Source organism: Mesocricetus auratus, unplaced genomic scaffold (genome assembly GCF_017639785.1).
Source record: "Mesocricetus auratus isolate SY011 unplaced genomic scaffold, BCM_Maur_2.0 Super-Scaffold_100024, whole genome shotgun sequence".
NCBI classification, from domain to species: Eukaryota; Metazoa; Chordata; class Mammalia; order Rodentia; family Cricetidae; genus Mesocricetus; species Mesocricetus auratus.
Genome location: NW_024429205.1, coordinates 30,489,081 through 30,503,376, shown reverse-complemented (window position 1 = coordinate 30,503,376; position 14,296 = coordinate 30,489,081). Strand labels below are relative to the sequence as shown.

Below are 14,296 nucleotides of genomic sequence, written 5' to 3'. Positions count from 1 at the left end.
CTTGGAAGCCTAGCAGTGTGAAGCCACATCACATGCCTTGCCCCACCACCATGTCATAGTAGAATAAATAACCAATGGAGCCCAGCCAAGGAACAGATTCATTGAGAAAGGAAAATATCTGCCATTCTTTTTTTTGAGACAGTGTCTCATTATGTAGCCCATGATACCCTTCAATTTGCAATCCTTCTGCCTCAAACTCTTAAGTACTGGGATTACAGGTATTTTCCACCATGCCCTGCTTGGTTTTCCCTTTTATAGGCCATTCCATTCTTGGGCCATTTGACATACAGTAACACAAGTCCACAAAAACTATCCAAGGCAATGCAAGAAGTACATGCCAGGAGCAGGATTTGAGCTCAGGTACCTGGATTGAGAAGAGGCACTTCACCCTACAAAGGTGTACTGCCTCCTACAACAGAATCCTCACTGTTCACACTTTGACTCTCAGAGCCTAAAGGTTCAGAGTTGCAGCCATGGAACACTTCTCAGAGGGATGACGTTGGAGAGAGCTGCAGCTGTGGACCACCTCTCACAGAGGGCAGATGTCGGAGCGTACCTTCCCAAGCATCAGAATGTGCTGGATGTTCCACTGCTACCCTCTACCATCCACCTGCCCTAGAGTACCACAGTCCACACTGCTTTCTGTGATTAGTCCTCTCTCAGTGAGCTCAGAGAACAGTCTCTGCATCTCCCTGTTCACCACAGCCACCAGTTCACATGACACTCCACAGCCTGGTCTAGCACCTGGCATGCCACAGGTACTGACTAAATGAATGAAACACAATATAAGCTATATTTCCACAATGAAGTGTCAGTCAATTTTTAACCTGTTTTGCATCAACTCAAAATTTTATGTGTAGTTAGGATAAGTTAGTTTGGGGATAAAAAAGGAACCAAAGAAACACATTTTTATTTGTTTTTTAATTACAAAGCTCTCAGATTCATTGCTCAAAAGAAAAGGTAGGAAGGAAATGTGACAACCACAGCCAACATTTGTCCCAACTGTGAAATGGCACAGAAATCTGTGTGTGCCAGAGTCATCTCTCACACATCTGTTTTCAAATAGCCTTCCCATAAGCAATTAACTCTCATTTTTCTCAGCCAAAAATTAGAAATATTTTCCAACCCACTGATACTGCAGCTTTCTCACCTCACTTTGAAATAAGGAACCAAGTGTAAAAGGGCATAGTTCCTATCTTCAGGAATAAGGAACCAAGTGTAAAAGGGCATAGTTCCTATCTTCAGGAATAAGGAACCAAGTGTAAAAGGGCATAGTTCCTATCTTCAGGAATAAGGAACCAAGTGTAAAAGGGCATAGTTCCTATCTTCAGGAATAAGGAACCAAGTGTAAAAGGGCATAGTTCCTATCTTCAGGCTGGGGTGGTGAGGCTGACAGAGGCTTGAGTGTGGAAGGGATCATGATGATGACCTGCACTCTCACTACCATGAAGAGGACTCGAGGGGTCTGGACACACAAAAGGTTCTGTGTTTGTCTATTTGCCTGGTTTGCAAATATACAATTACAGGCATCAGTTGCTTGTAGTTTTAAAAAGACTCAGGGGCAAAGATTCAAGGGCTAGCAACTAAGAGTTTTTATTTTGGTGTGTGTGTATGTGTGTGTGTGTGTGTGTGTGTGTGTGTGTGTGTGTGTGTGTGTGTGTGTGTTATCCTCCGTGTAGTCTGGAAAGTCACATAGATTCCAACTTCTGTGGATTCATTTTTGACGGACCACTTTCGCTCATAAGATTATAAGGGTCTCAGGAATAATATTCCCAGAGCACAAGATAGTATTAGTCATGTATGAGATTGCTCACTGAATCTTCACACTGAACGGACAGAGGAGCAGGCATCCAAATGGACAGATGGATGAATGAATGGCTGGAGGATGGAATGGAAGGAAGGAGCATATGTAAATGATCCAGTTTACTAAGAGTGGGCACTAGCTTCTTTCCGTGCAATTACGATGCTTAGACAACATATGCATGAAGCCAAATATACAAGGACAGACTGCAGCACCACACATGGTAATGCAGTCTTGGGAGGAAGTCATGAATACTTATATAACACAGTCAGAGGCAGACTACACAGTTACCAAGCAAACTGTAGCCTTCCTTCTCTGCTAAGGAGGAATGGCATAAGACTGAACACCAAAGTCAAAAAGCCTGACAGAGAACAGGTGGCAGGGAAAGCTATGTTCCTGTGCACTCAGACTGAACATTTTGGAAGGAAGGACATTGGAAACAAAGATCAGAAGAAAAGCTTTTCATTCTATAAAACTTGGTACCTTCCAATTTCTACTATGTACAATTCAAGTTGCTTTCTCAATGAAGTTTAATAATCATGCAATTTTAGATACATAAAGAAAAAATGGAAGGATGCTTGCCTCTGGAAGGGGAGCATGGAGAGACCAGGAAGGGACAGGAAGAGGCACTCTGGGATAAGGTATAGCTCAACATGAACCTTGGGATGGAATGTCTGCAATTTTAAAAAACTGAATAGCAAAAACACAAATGAAGATGGATGGATGGATAATGGGAAATAGATGGATAAATGGTGGGTGGGTAGAAAGATGAGTTATAAATTATGAGTGGATAAATGATAGGTGGGTGGGTGGATTGATAATGGGTGAGTAAATGATGGGTAGTGGATGGATAAATAATAGAGATGGATGGATAAAGGATCAGTGGGTGAATGAATGGCTACAAATGATGGGTGAATAAATGATGGGTGGGTGGGTCGATGGAAGGGTAATGCATGGTGGATGGGTAAATGGTGGATGACAGATAGAAGAGTGACAGAGTGGGCATAGGAAGATGTTAGTGATGGAACTTCAGTGAAGAGTACACCAGTATTCATTGAGAAAATCTTTAATGTAGCTTAATTTCTTCATATGAAATGTTTGAAAAGTTAGATTCACTTGGGCTAGAAGAATAGCTGAATTGTGTTTCTATTCTCTATAACAGAGAATAGGCTGGAAAAAGTAAAAGGAAAAAAAGTATCGCTGAGGTGTGTCCAGTGGTTTATCAATAAAGCTCTTGTGTTTTTTCTAAAGTCTACGACATTTATGGTATGTGCTAGCTCTCTATGACAATATTTGGATTTCTTTCATCATCAAAATAGGTTGCTTGGTCTTGCTTTTATGAAGACTACTCATGACTTTTCTCTAGGCTCTACTTTCCTGCAGGGAAACAGAACAACAGAAGCTGCCTTGGAAGGCTGGTGTGGGGCATTAAGAGGGGTATGGGACCTACCCACAGCCTGGCAGAGCTGGTCTCAGCAAGCTTCAGTGGATCTTCTTTCTAGTGGCTACTGCTCAGGGGTGGACAGTAGCCTGTGGATCAAGGGTCACAGGAAACCTAGCTGAAGCCCCAAAGGTCTGGCTTCAGCAGTCCCCACTCCTTCTGAGAGCCACACCGTGGAGAGCAGAAAAGAGGTAGGCAGGCCTACAGCAGCCATCTCTTCTACACCTGAGCTAATCTGCCAGTGCCTCTGCCTTGTAAGAAAATTACAAGAGGGACAGGAGGAACAGGAGGAAGAGGACATCTGATACCCATGTGGACACCGAGACAATGTCTTCACTGTCTGCCAGTGGCATCTGCCAGCAGAATGATACTCCACAATAACAAGCACCTTCTATCCTGAAAGACCTAGAAAGAGAAGCACAGAGCTCACCAGGACAGTTATTCTGAATGGAAACAAGAGTGGTGGCCAAGGAGATTTTTAACTTAAAGACTAATCGTTCGCAGTGAGAATATATTTGTTATATATTCTAGATGCCCCTTTTTCTGTAATAGCAACTACAGGGGGTTGAATGTTGCCCCCAAAAGAACACATTTATATCAGAAACTCATAACCTCAATTTGAGCTTATATGCAAAAACAATGTAACAAATAATGTCCCTGCCAGGAAGAAACTGGCCTAATTTTTAATCTCTTTTGTCAATAAGCAGCAAGTGTGTTCTGCTAAAGATGTCAGGCATGGTGATATTTAACAGCCCTTTGATACTTACACCTCCCCATGTGTGACACACCCCCTACTTTGAACTTGGTGATTGTCATAGAAGGTGTTTCTGGAGACAAGTCAAAGCAGCGAGAAGGTGCTCTGCTAGACAGCCACCTGTCCCCACTCTTGTCTACCAGGCTGAGCAAAAGCAGGCACAGTCTTGTGCTCTTCAGAGTTTCCACATTTCCTAAGCAGAGGAAAGTGCAGGAGAAAGGGACAGACATGGCTTGCTGCTGCTTGGTATCCACTTGTTTTCTGGGAAATCACCCCAGTGGCTGATTTAACCCATGGATGGACACCAAATAACTCAAGCCAACTAACGTGGCATGCTCTGGCCATAGAGGTTAGTTCTAGATGGTACAGTGAACTAATCCAGCTCTGCCACTGTGGTCCCAGTGTCTCTAAGAGCTACTCTTTCTCTTGATGCTCTGTGCTAAACCTTCAGCAGCTACTGCTTCCACAAAAGGACACGACAGATGTGGCAGGGGATAGTGAAGACAGAGTGACACACAAATAAGCTATTTCATGACATGAACTCCACAGTTTGTACTTATCTAAAGCACAGATAGCTGGCTTTGCTGAGGCCTCTCTAGGCTGCTTTGTCTTGTTCTTTAACTGGGGACATCCTAAAAGATATCCAGAGAACCTTCCCAGCTTCTACATTCCATTTTATTTTACCCCATAGGTTTTCATAGCAAAGCCAAGGCCTGAAAATGAAAACCCAAGGAAACAGCTTGATCCTTCTTCCAAGGGGGAGAGTGTGAGCACTTTCAGAACATGGAGCACATTGGCATTGATTCTGGTTCCACTTCCAAGCCCAGGACCTACTACACGGACAACTGAGAGATTCAGCTTACGTGCATAACACAAACAGATAATAAAATAAAGTTTCAGTCAACCATGGCCCAAAATAAGGCTTAATTCTCCACTATGCATCATTCCATTGCCACCAGCACCATGGCCCAGTGCCCAGGAACACACTTTGCATGCCTTCTAGCTGGATTCTCCGACCATCACCCACCTCAGGAGGCATGTACCACTTGTGGGGCCCCTGGGATACTCCTTAGTAACTCTGCCTTCTCTTCTAGGTCTCCCACAGTCAGATATGCCAGAAGACTTTCTTTGTTAATGAAATAAGAGGGAGATGCCATCTGTTGTCATTTCTGGGTGGAAGTTTTGAGACTGTATGGCTTATCTGTTGTTTCTTTCTCTACTCCAGCCATGGACCATAGACCCTGCTGCCCATGAAGGATATGCAACATGAGAGACAGAGAGAAACAGCAGTTTCCCATTCATGACATATTGAGTGTTTGTTACTATAGCACAACACAGCCTTCTCTAAGGAACAATTAGACCCAATTTATAGATGTGAAAACTGAGTCTAAGGAAAGAAAGTGAAGCATGGGTCCTGTATTCAGCCATGCCATCCAGGCCTAGAGAACAGAAATTCCAGCCATCACCCCTCAGAGTCTGAGGGCCAAGATTCTTCCATCATGCCAGCTAACCCATAGCTTTCAGGGGTAGCCTTGCTATGTGCTCCTGATGGACAAGTTTCCATTTTCGATCCCTTCCTCCTCCACTAGCTTCCCTACTGATCCCTGTCTTTTCTGAGAGCCACTAAAAAGCATTCAAGTTCCTCTGTGGCTAGGGAATAACTTCATAGCCAAACTGGTTTCCATTCAGGTATCAAAGACAGGAGTGGGTGATACTGCTGCAATAGCTTCTTACACCTGACAGCAAGTTGGGCTTTGTTTGTTTGTTTGTTTGTTTTTCATTTTAAATGACAACAGCAACATGGTCATCTTGAGACTGGTACACAGGGAGGAGCTGGGACCTAAGTTTCAGTCAAATTCAGTGAGCATGTTCTGTGTGTCCAGAGTGGGGATGCTTGGTGACAAGTGGGAACTAACAGTCACTTGTTAGATAAATATTTAATAGCCCAGACCAGGTGCTGGGAGCTCAGCCAAGTAGAGAAGAGACAAATAAACAATTCAGTGTTGAGTGATGATAAATGCCATGAAGAAAATGCAGCATGAGAGAGTAGAGGCATGTACTCAGGGCTATGATCAAGTGAGATTTTACCTTCCATGTACTCAGGGCTGTGATCAAGTGAGATTTTACCTTCCACGTACTCAGGGCTGTGATCAAGTGAGATTTTACCTTCCATACAGCCGATCTGAAGGCGCTCACTGTAAATCTGAACCTCACATCACTCTCCCTGGTGGGAGGGACTAGCCATATACAAAGATAAGGACAGCTCTGGGAACATAAGAGACCTGTTGGTTCCCTCCTTACTAATCAGCATATGGGGCACCTATCTCACCTGGACTTCCATGTTCTCTAAGCGGAAGTGGCAATGTCTGTCTCACAGGCTTGCTAATACATAACAGCACCTGGAATGGACTGTGAGGCACAAAAACCCTCATCAGAAGCTGCCCTTTATTGCAGGTAGGAGTGTGATCACCATTCCCACTTTTAGAGGCTTTTATTACCTCCCAAGAAAGGCAAAGATTTTTTGATGAGAACAGTGAACGTTACAAGGAGGCATGTTGGAACAAAAACAGTACAAGGCAGAACTGGCATGGCCACTGAGGTCCATTTGGAGGATGGGCTTAGACCTTGAAGAATAAGTCAGAAACATAGAGAAGGGGCCAGCACATATTCATGAGTGGAGACAGGAAAGACTCAGAACAATCAGAGTAGCATACATTATCCCACAAGTGTTAAAACAAGCAAGCGCATCTAATGTGCATATACATCTGAGTCTATGAAATGTATATACATAAAAGATATCCAGAAGGATGTGTTCCAAAGTTTCCACAGCGAAGTCACTGAAAGAGAGACCTGTGTTCTGCCCTGTGAATAACATGTGTGCTACTGAATAACATGTGCGCTATTGAAATTCTTTCAAACTGTTTTTTTTATAGTCCTATTTGGAAACGTTTTGAAAACATGTTTGTTTTATAAGACAAAAGGTAGACAATGAAAGTTCTGGGAACAAGAACAGCCAGAGCAGGTGGTGAGGGAAGGCTTCGGAAGTCAGGCAACAGAAAGAGGTCAGAGTGTCAGTCCTGTCCTGGCAGCTGCCCGATTAATTTTGAAACAAACCTAATACAATATTTTCCACAGAAGCTATTTTTCTGTACACAGGATGCATTACAATTCCAAATAATTTTCTTGCACATTTCAAAGTTAATCAATCTCCAGAAAAAATGTATAGAATGTAAACACCATTATCACACTCTTTATGACTGTAATTTCTGTCTTTAAGTATTCATAAATGCTTTTCAAGTTTTTTTTTAAAAAGGCATTAACACGGGTTTCCTGACTAGACCTCCAGTTACTCAGGAGGCTAAGACAAGGTAATCACATATTCAAGGCTAGCCTGGGCTATAAAGTGAGCTCAAGGCAAGCTAAACAAATGCAGTTCAGTACCAGAGTGCATCCCTTTCATGGCCTTGCCCCACCACCCTGTTCTGCCTCTCTCTGTCTCTGTCTCTGCACCCCATGAGGCCATGGGCAGGAAGCACTGGCTGTGAGCTCCAGTCTCACAGGGTTAGGTAGTGATCCATCATACTGGGCATGCATACACATGCTAGACACAACAGTGATAGTCCTCAACAAAAAAAAAATCAGGAAAAACAAATAAGAATAAGGGGAGCTGAAATCCTTCTGAGTTTGTCAACTGGCAGTATTTTATTTGTTTGTTTTTAGTGTTTGGGAGTGTTCTATTCAAGCTCTAGACAACAAAATCATCTCCATCAGAAACCTACACAGCACTTTACAGAGCAATGGCTACAGTTCCCAAACACTGGCAGTAGACAGTATGAAGATAGTGACCTCGTCTAGAAAACCATGTCCTCCAGGGGCCTGAATCAGGGATCCTTTTGGCAAGATGCATCTATTCTCAAGTGCTCTCTTAGCCTTTTTGCCTCCTTGAGAAGAGCCAAAAGTAAAATAGGCACACTCTGGTTGTGCCAGGTAGAGGCCAGAGGACCATACTCTGTGCAACACGAAGCAGAATCACGGCTGAGATTTGACCAGAAGACTATGTGTATTCACACTGGGGAGGCCACGAAGCCTCCCAGAGTGACCCAAAAGAGTCACAGGATGGTGACCAACCTGCTCACTTCTCAGTCTAGCAATCCTAAACTAATAAAGAAACAAGAGGCAAGCAGGGATTTTAATTTTTCTAGAATTTTTTTAAGGAAGAACTGTTTGCAAAAAACTGCACAAGGTCTGGTGGAGAAGGTGTGATTAACCACAAGGCAATTTGACTAATAGAAGAAGAAATGCATTCAGTTAAGAGAAAGGTACATATAAGGTTTATAGGGGTTGCACAGTTACAACCATGCAGGGAATAATCAGGGAGAAGATGAAGATGTCTTGGCCAGAAAGATGATTCAGACAGACAGACAGACAGACAGACAGACAGACAGACGAGCTTAGGAGATGACCCACTTCAGAATGACAATGGTCAAGGGCAAAGAGGTAAACCCAGGCCAGTCCCACTGCTGTGGAGTCACCTGAGTCTTGGGACCTCTTCTCTACACTAACACCATACTGAGAAACCTACATGCCAGCAGCATACCCTAGTCATATGCAGAACACCCTGTGGTGATGTGATCACAGCAATGGCTGCCTGAGCACAGTTTCCAAGGAAGACAGTGAGGTCAGAGTGGACTTCAGAACATCAGTACATCCTGCTTCCACCACCAACAGGGGCATGACTGTGACAGGAGCTGGTATTTCTGAGTGATCACATCTCCGCACCTGGGACCCAGGGACATGGAGTGAGTACCTTTCAGGTAGGCCTTAAGGGTAAACAAATGAAGGACCTGGGACCAGTGAATCCCAAAAGCATTTTGGCTGCAGTTCTGTCTCTCTTGCTGCTAGACCGGTATTAAGTAGCAAACTGTCCCAAGCACATCTGAACCTTTGTTGGAGCAGAGTCAAACCACAAAAGGTCCCATGTTTCCTCAGAATCAGTGGCAGGAATGTTCTCAGTCTGTTCTGTTCTGGCCTGTGTCCATGCACAACAGTACAGTCAAAGCAGATAGATGCACATCAGACAATGCATATTCTGGACTCTGACAACCCCCCATGGGCACAGACTATATCTCCCAGGTCTGTGTACCTTATACTCTACACTTGAAGCATGAATGACTGACACGAGCATAAACCTGTTCAAAAACTTCCTCCCTCCACTCTGCTGAGGTCATTATAGAGCATGGAGTTGACATAGCTCTGTGACGATGGTCCTTGCCAGGGTTCTCTGATTGTGCCGAGGCAGGCTAGTACAGAAGTGACCATCTGCCAGCAGACACATGACTCTGATCACAGTGGAAATATGTTTCCAAGGTTCTATCCCCTCAAGCCTTAGATGGCCAGGATACATGCACCCGCCACAGCTCACAGCAGCAACCAGTTCCTGTGATTGATGAACACACATCAGAAACAAGAGTTCAACATGGATTTCAGGAAAGGAAGGTGTAAGCCAAGATGCTCCCCTGGTCCAGGGTGCATGGTGCAAGCCAGGATGATTCCCTGGCCCAGGGTGCATCAGTGTGTATTCCAAAGTCACAGTACCACCAAGGCAGCTGTCCATCAACAGAAAAATAAAGCTGTACCATAGAAGGGGATTTTATCCCTTGCATGGAGAAATTTAGAAAGGGTCTTGCAAGCATTTTCCCAGATGATGTGTCAAAAACTAATATTTGTGTTAAGTTTCTATGTAGATACACTTTTAGCCTCTCAATAGCACTTTTAAGAAAAAAATGCATAACAGCACAGAGTTCAAACATGTCCAAGCGCAGAATTCAAAAGCCTCTTATAACCTGTATGTGCTGTTCAGAGCAGCAAGGGGACCACAGATAATTTGGTGCTTAGAGATTTGCCAACTGCCACCAAGCTGAAAAGTTAATTTCTTATTAAGCTTCTGTTCTTAAACAACATGCATTTCAACTTGAGGTCAGTCCCTCTGAAGATTTAGAAGATGCAGAGACGGGCCCATTTTAATGTGACCCTGATTACAATCTGTGGGATCAGTCCACCGTCTCTCTCATCTCTGAACTTTAATCATCCTTCTTTTATATCACCTGGGGCATCTCAACAGTGGAGGAAGATGTCTGTGCAAACCCTGGGCTGCTCGCTGTAGGGATTATCAAAGTCTATTATCTGGCAGGACAGGAGGTCGGTTACAATGAAGGTCCTGGTTAGCAGTGTTACTATAGCTACCATAGGTGTGTGGTCACATTCATGACACATGCTTCAGGCTGAGAAGAGGTTCCTGAAGACACGAACCTTGTCACACAAAAGCTTTCAGTCCACAAAGGAAAAAAAGAGAGAGGTAGACATGAAGTGATAACTCAAGGTAACAGAGGTGGAGGAAACCACACCCTCTTCACTGGGAACCCCCACCATCAATGAAGCAATGGAGAGAGAGAGAGAGAGAGAGAGAGAGAGAGAGAGAGAGAGAGAGAGAGAGAGAGAGAGAGAGAGAGAGAGAGAGAGAGAGAGAGTGCGTGCACGCGCACACACACACACCAGAAATCACCAACGAGAAGAGGAAGGATGTATGGATTTGCTGCTAAGTAGCAATTACTACTGCACCACAGAGCCTTGTAAAGGTTCATTTAGCAAGAGACAATGAAGAGGAGGAGGAGAGGAATGGAACAGAGAAGGGGTACAGGGGACTCACCCAGAGGAGACAGATAAGTGGCAGAGCCAAGGACAGGTGAACACAGGAGGACAACACACAGAAAGTGAGAGACAAGGAGATGGCAGCAAGGATGAGAGGGACAGACATGGGGGAGGGGAGGAGAGAGGTGTGGATAGAGAAAGGAGAGAGAAGCACACACACAAACCCAAAAGCAACAAAGAGAATGGAGGTGTGGGGGAGCAGAAGGGAGAGAGGAGGGGGAAAAGCAGAATGAACTCAGTGAACTTGCCAGGCCTGGTCAAAGGGGCCCAAGGGCCTAGGTGATGGGTGTTTAGACAAAGACCAGGCAGGCTGCAAAAACACCAGAAGGCCAGAGGGGCCAGGGAACGAATGCCCATCCTGTCTTCCCCTAGTGACCTGGGGTCACACCTTGTGGCCAGGACATGCTCCTGAGGCACAGTGGCCTCTGATGAGCCTAGGAGGGGATGTATCAGGAACGGGTACCATGAGAAACTGTCAGAGCTTTCGCACTGCCTTTCTCAGAAACAGTTGTGAGTCCCTTCCTAGAAGCTCTGTGACTGGAGAAGGAACTTCTGGGAATGCTGTGTATGGACAGGCCTGTGGGGAGCACTTCTGGGAGGTCCTGCGCCGCCTTTTGTCCAATGCCCACGGTTGTTCTGTCACACAGTCCTCCTCACACACAGGAAATATTGCTCTCCTTTTAGGAAAGTCTGTCTTCTCCAGGTTGATGCTTCCAAGGGGCCCTTTCCAACTCCAAGACAGAGCGATCAGTATGATAAAAAAAATAACAAACGTTGAAAATAACGTTTCTCAGTTTGAGGTTCCCTCTTCCTAGATGACTATAGCATGTGTCAAGTTGATTTACCTGCCCATCCTTGGAACTTGGAGTTATACAGAGAAAGTTTTTAAAGTGAAGACGAAGTTATGATGTGCAGGTATCCAAATTCCTATAGCACCACAGATCACAGTGGCATGATGAAGAAACAAGGAAAATGTCTAAAGGACACCAGTGATCACAGAATGACTGAGCCAAGGAAATGACCCATCTAAATCAACAGTTCTCAGTTAGGAGAACTACCCTCTATAAAATGAAAAGCAGGAATTCTAGAATTCAGAGGTCAGCCCCATAACAAACAATTAAACAACCAAAAATGTCAACAGAGTAGGTGAAGAGCCCTATAACTCAGCCTATATTGGATGCCCCTCAAACCAAACTACCGAACAAAACCAAGCAAAAATAAGCAATGAAAAGATCCGTACCAGCAGACCACATGGGTACAAGTTAAGATACAAAAGTGATCTTGCAGCCTGACTGGGCTGATCCAGCAGTGAGACTGTAGGTAACAGAGGCCTGCCGGATCCCCATAGCGAGGGTGGACAGAGGCAGATGGCAAGGCTAGCACCTGCATGCTGGTGGGGAGCACTTACAGGGCCTCGGAGGTCGATCAGCTCCTGCCTCATCTGGGACACCAGGGCTTCCTTGGCCACCAGAGCCCGGTGAAGACGCTCGTTGAACTCAATCAGCTCTCCATGCATCTCGGCCACCTGAAACAGACAAGTGGGATACTGTCAGGCTCAGTAGCAGTCCTTGTCCATGCTGAGCCTTGCTTCTCTGCAGCCTCCTTCCTGCCAGGCTTTAGCAAGATACCAGCTGGAGACCAGCATGATGCACCCAGCAGCATGCAACCCTCCACGAGTTCGGTGAGTCTTAACAGTTCATGATCAGAAGATGACAGTGTTGAACCATTTCCAAAACTTAACACTTTTTTTTTTAACCAACGGTTGGTTTGTTTTGTAGTCTGAGTTAGGATTCTTAAGAAAGTTCCAACAAAAAAGGGGGGGGGGGGGGGGAAAGTTCCTGCTGGAACTGGAGGTGTAGCTCAGTGGTAGAGTGACTGACTCCCTATCATCCATGAAACCCTAGGTTCCATACTTAGCAGTACGAAAATAAATTCATTATTAATTATGATGATGTCCCACCACCACTGGGAATAAATGACTTTCTACTCAGTGAGTCCTTGGTTTCAAGTGACACACACCTCAGCCACACCACTGCTTCAGTCACCGTTAACTCTGTATCAGAATAAATCTTTCCCAAGCTCTCTGTGAGCTTCATGGCAAAAGCTCTGAGACATGGGTATATTGAGTCCACCTTCCAGAAAGAAGTTGCAGCACTCAGGAGCTTCAAGGACTTGTTCTAGGCTATGAATGTTATGGGAATTCAGTCTGATAGCCAATGGTACGGGACAGCTTTGCCCAATGGGCATGGTCTTCTCTGGAGATGCATGACCCAGGGGGAAGGGTCACAAGCTCTCTTGGACAGTGTAGGAGTTACCAGAGTCATGGCCTGGAGCTTCCCCATCACCCTTTGGGAAGGAGGTTACAGTGCCAGCAGCAGAGACCTAGTTCCCAGCGGGAATGGCGGAGCAGGTGATGACACAACTCGGATTCCTCCTTCTGTCTTGTAATCATTGTGAATAGATTTTTGTTTGTTTGTTTGGTTTTGTTTTTGTTTTTTCGAGACAGGGTTTCTCTGTATTGTTTTGGAGGCTGTCCTGGAACTTGCTCTGTAGACCAGGCTGGCCTCAAACTTACAGAGATTCGCCTGCCTCTGACTCCCAAGTGCTGGGATTAAAGGCGTGCGCCACCAACGCCCGGCTCTGTGAATAGATTTTGATATTAATAAATGGTAACACAATCCCCAGACTTCCCTCTTTATGTGAAGGTAACAGAGGGCAGATCAGAGCCCGGACTGGGTGCTAGGACCCTGTAACTACACCAGCCCCTCACGCAGCTGGCCAAAATGCTGTCCCTGAACCCTACAGGAAGGCCTGCAGCCTCACTCAGCCTGGCCACTGCCTCCTAACAGAACCTTCCCACACCCTGGAATCACAGCATTTACTACATGCTAGGATACACACAATAACACCAGGATATTTGTCCCAAGTATTTAATATGGAATATAAAAGATACTGCCAGAGTGCCAGGGGCAAAGACAGACGCTCTGTCAGGGATGGGAGGACAGTAACCTGAGTTTCACCTCAAGAACAAAAAGGAGCCCCTTCTATATCACAAAGGAAAATATACAGAAGGAAACACACCAGTGTTTTGAAATCTACGGAGAGTTTCTTCCCATTCTTTCTGCTTTCTTCATATAAGCTTCTGAGTAATGAGCATCTTCCACTCATCAGAAAGGAAGGCATTCTTTAACTAGGCTCTTTAAGGATTTGAAATGCCAAGAAACTCGGGACCACACAGTCAGTGAGCATTCCCAGGCTTTATCTTTCTTCTTCCTTAGTGATCCATGATGGAGTTAATTTTAAGTATGTATGTCTGTGTATCTATTGACTCTTTGACAGAACACATTCTGTTCAGCTGATGCTTCCATCTGCTTGCTCCGTGGATCCCTTTTTTATGGTGTCCTATGTCCCCAATGTGTCAACCTCACCAAGGATATGAAGCACTACCTACAAATGGCACCAAAGGTGCCTTAAGAACAAATCTGTTAAGGAAGTGGGGCTGGGCAAGTCATTGAGTCTTTTAGCACCTCTTTGCTTTCAGGAGCCAAAGATCAATTTTCCCCACTTAACTTATTCTTCACAAAAACTTGTG

General features: G+C 44.9%; 1 protein-coding gene across 1 annotated transcript in view; it reads right to left on the bottom strand.

Moving 5' to 3' along the window:
* Positions 1 to 14,296, bottom strand: part of LOC101824396 (sorting nexin-29) — a 287,724-nt gene that overhangs the window by 102,867 nt on the left and 170,561 nt on the right. The window contains exon 5 of the mRNA XM_040730665.1: positions 12,113 to 12,229. Coding sequence (XP_040586599.1) covers positions 12,113 to 12,229 — 117 coding nt within the window. The remainder of the gene's footprint in view (positions 1 to 12,112; positions 12,230 to 14,296) is intronic.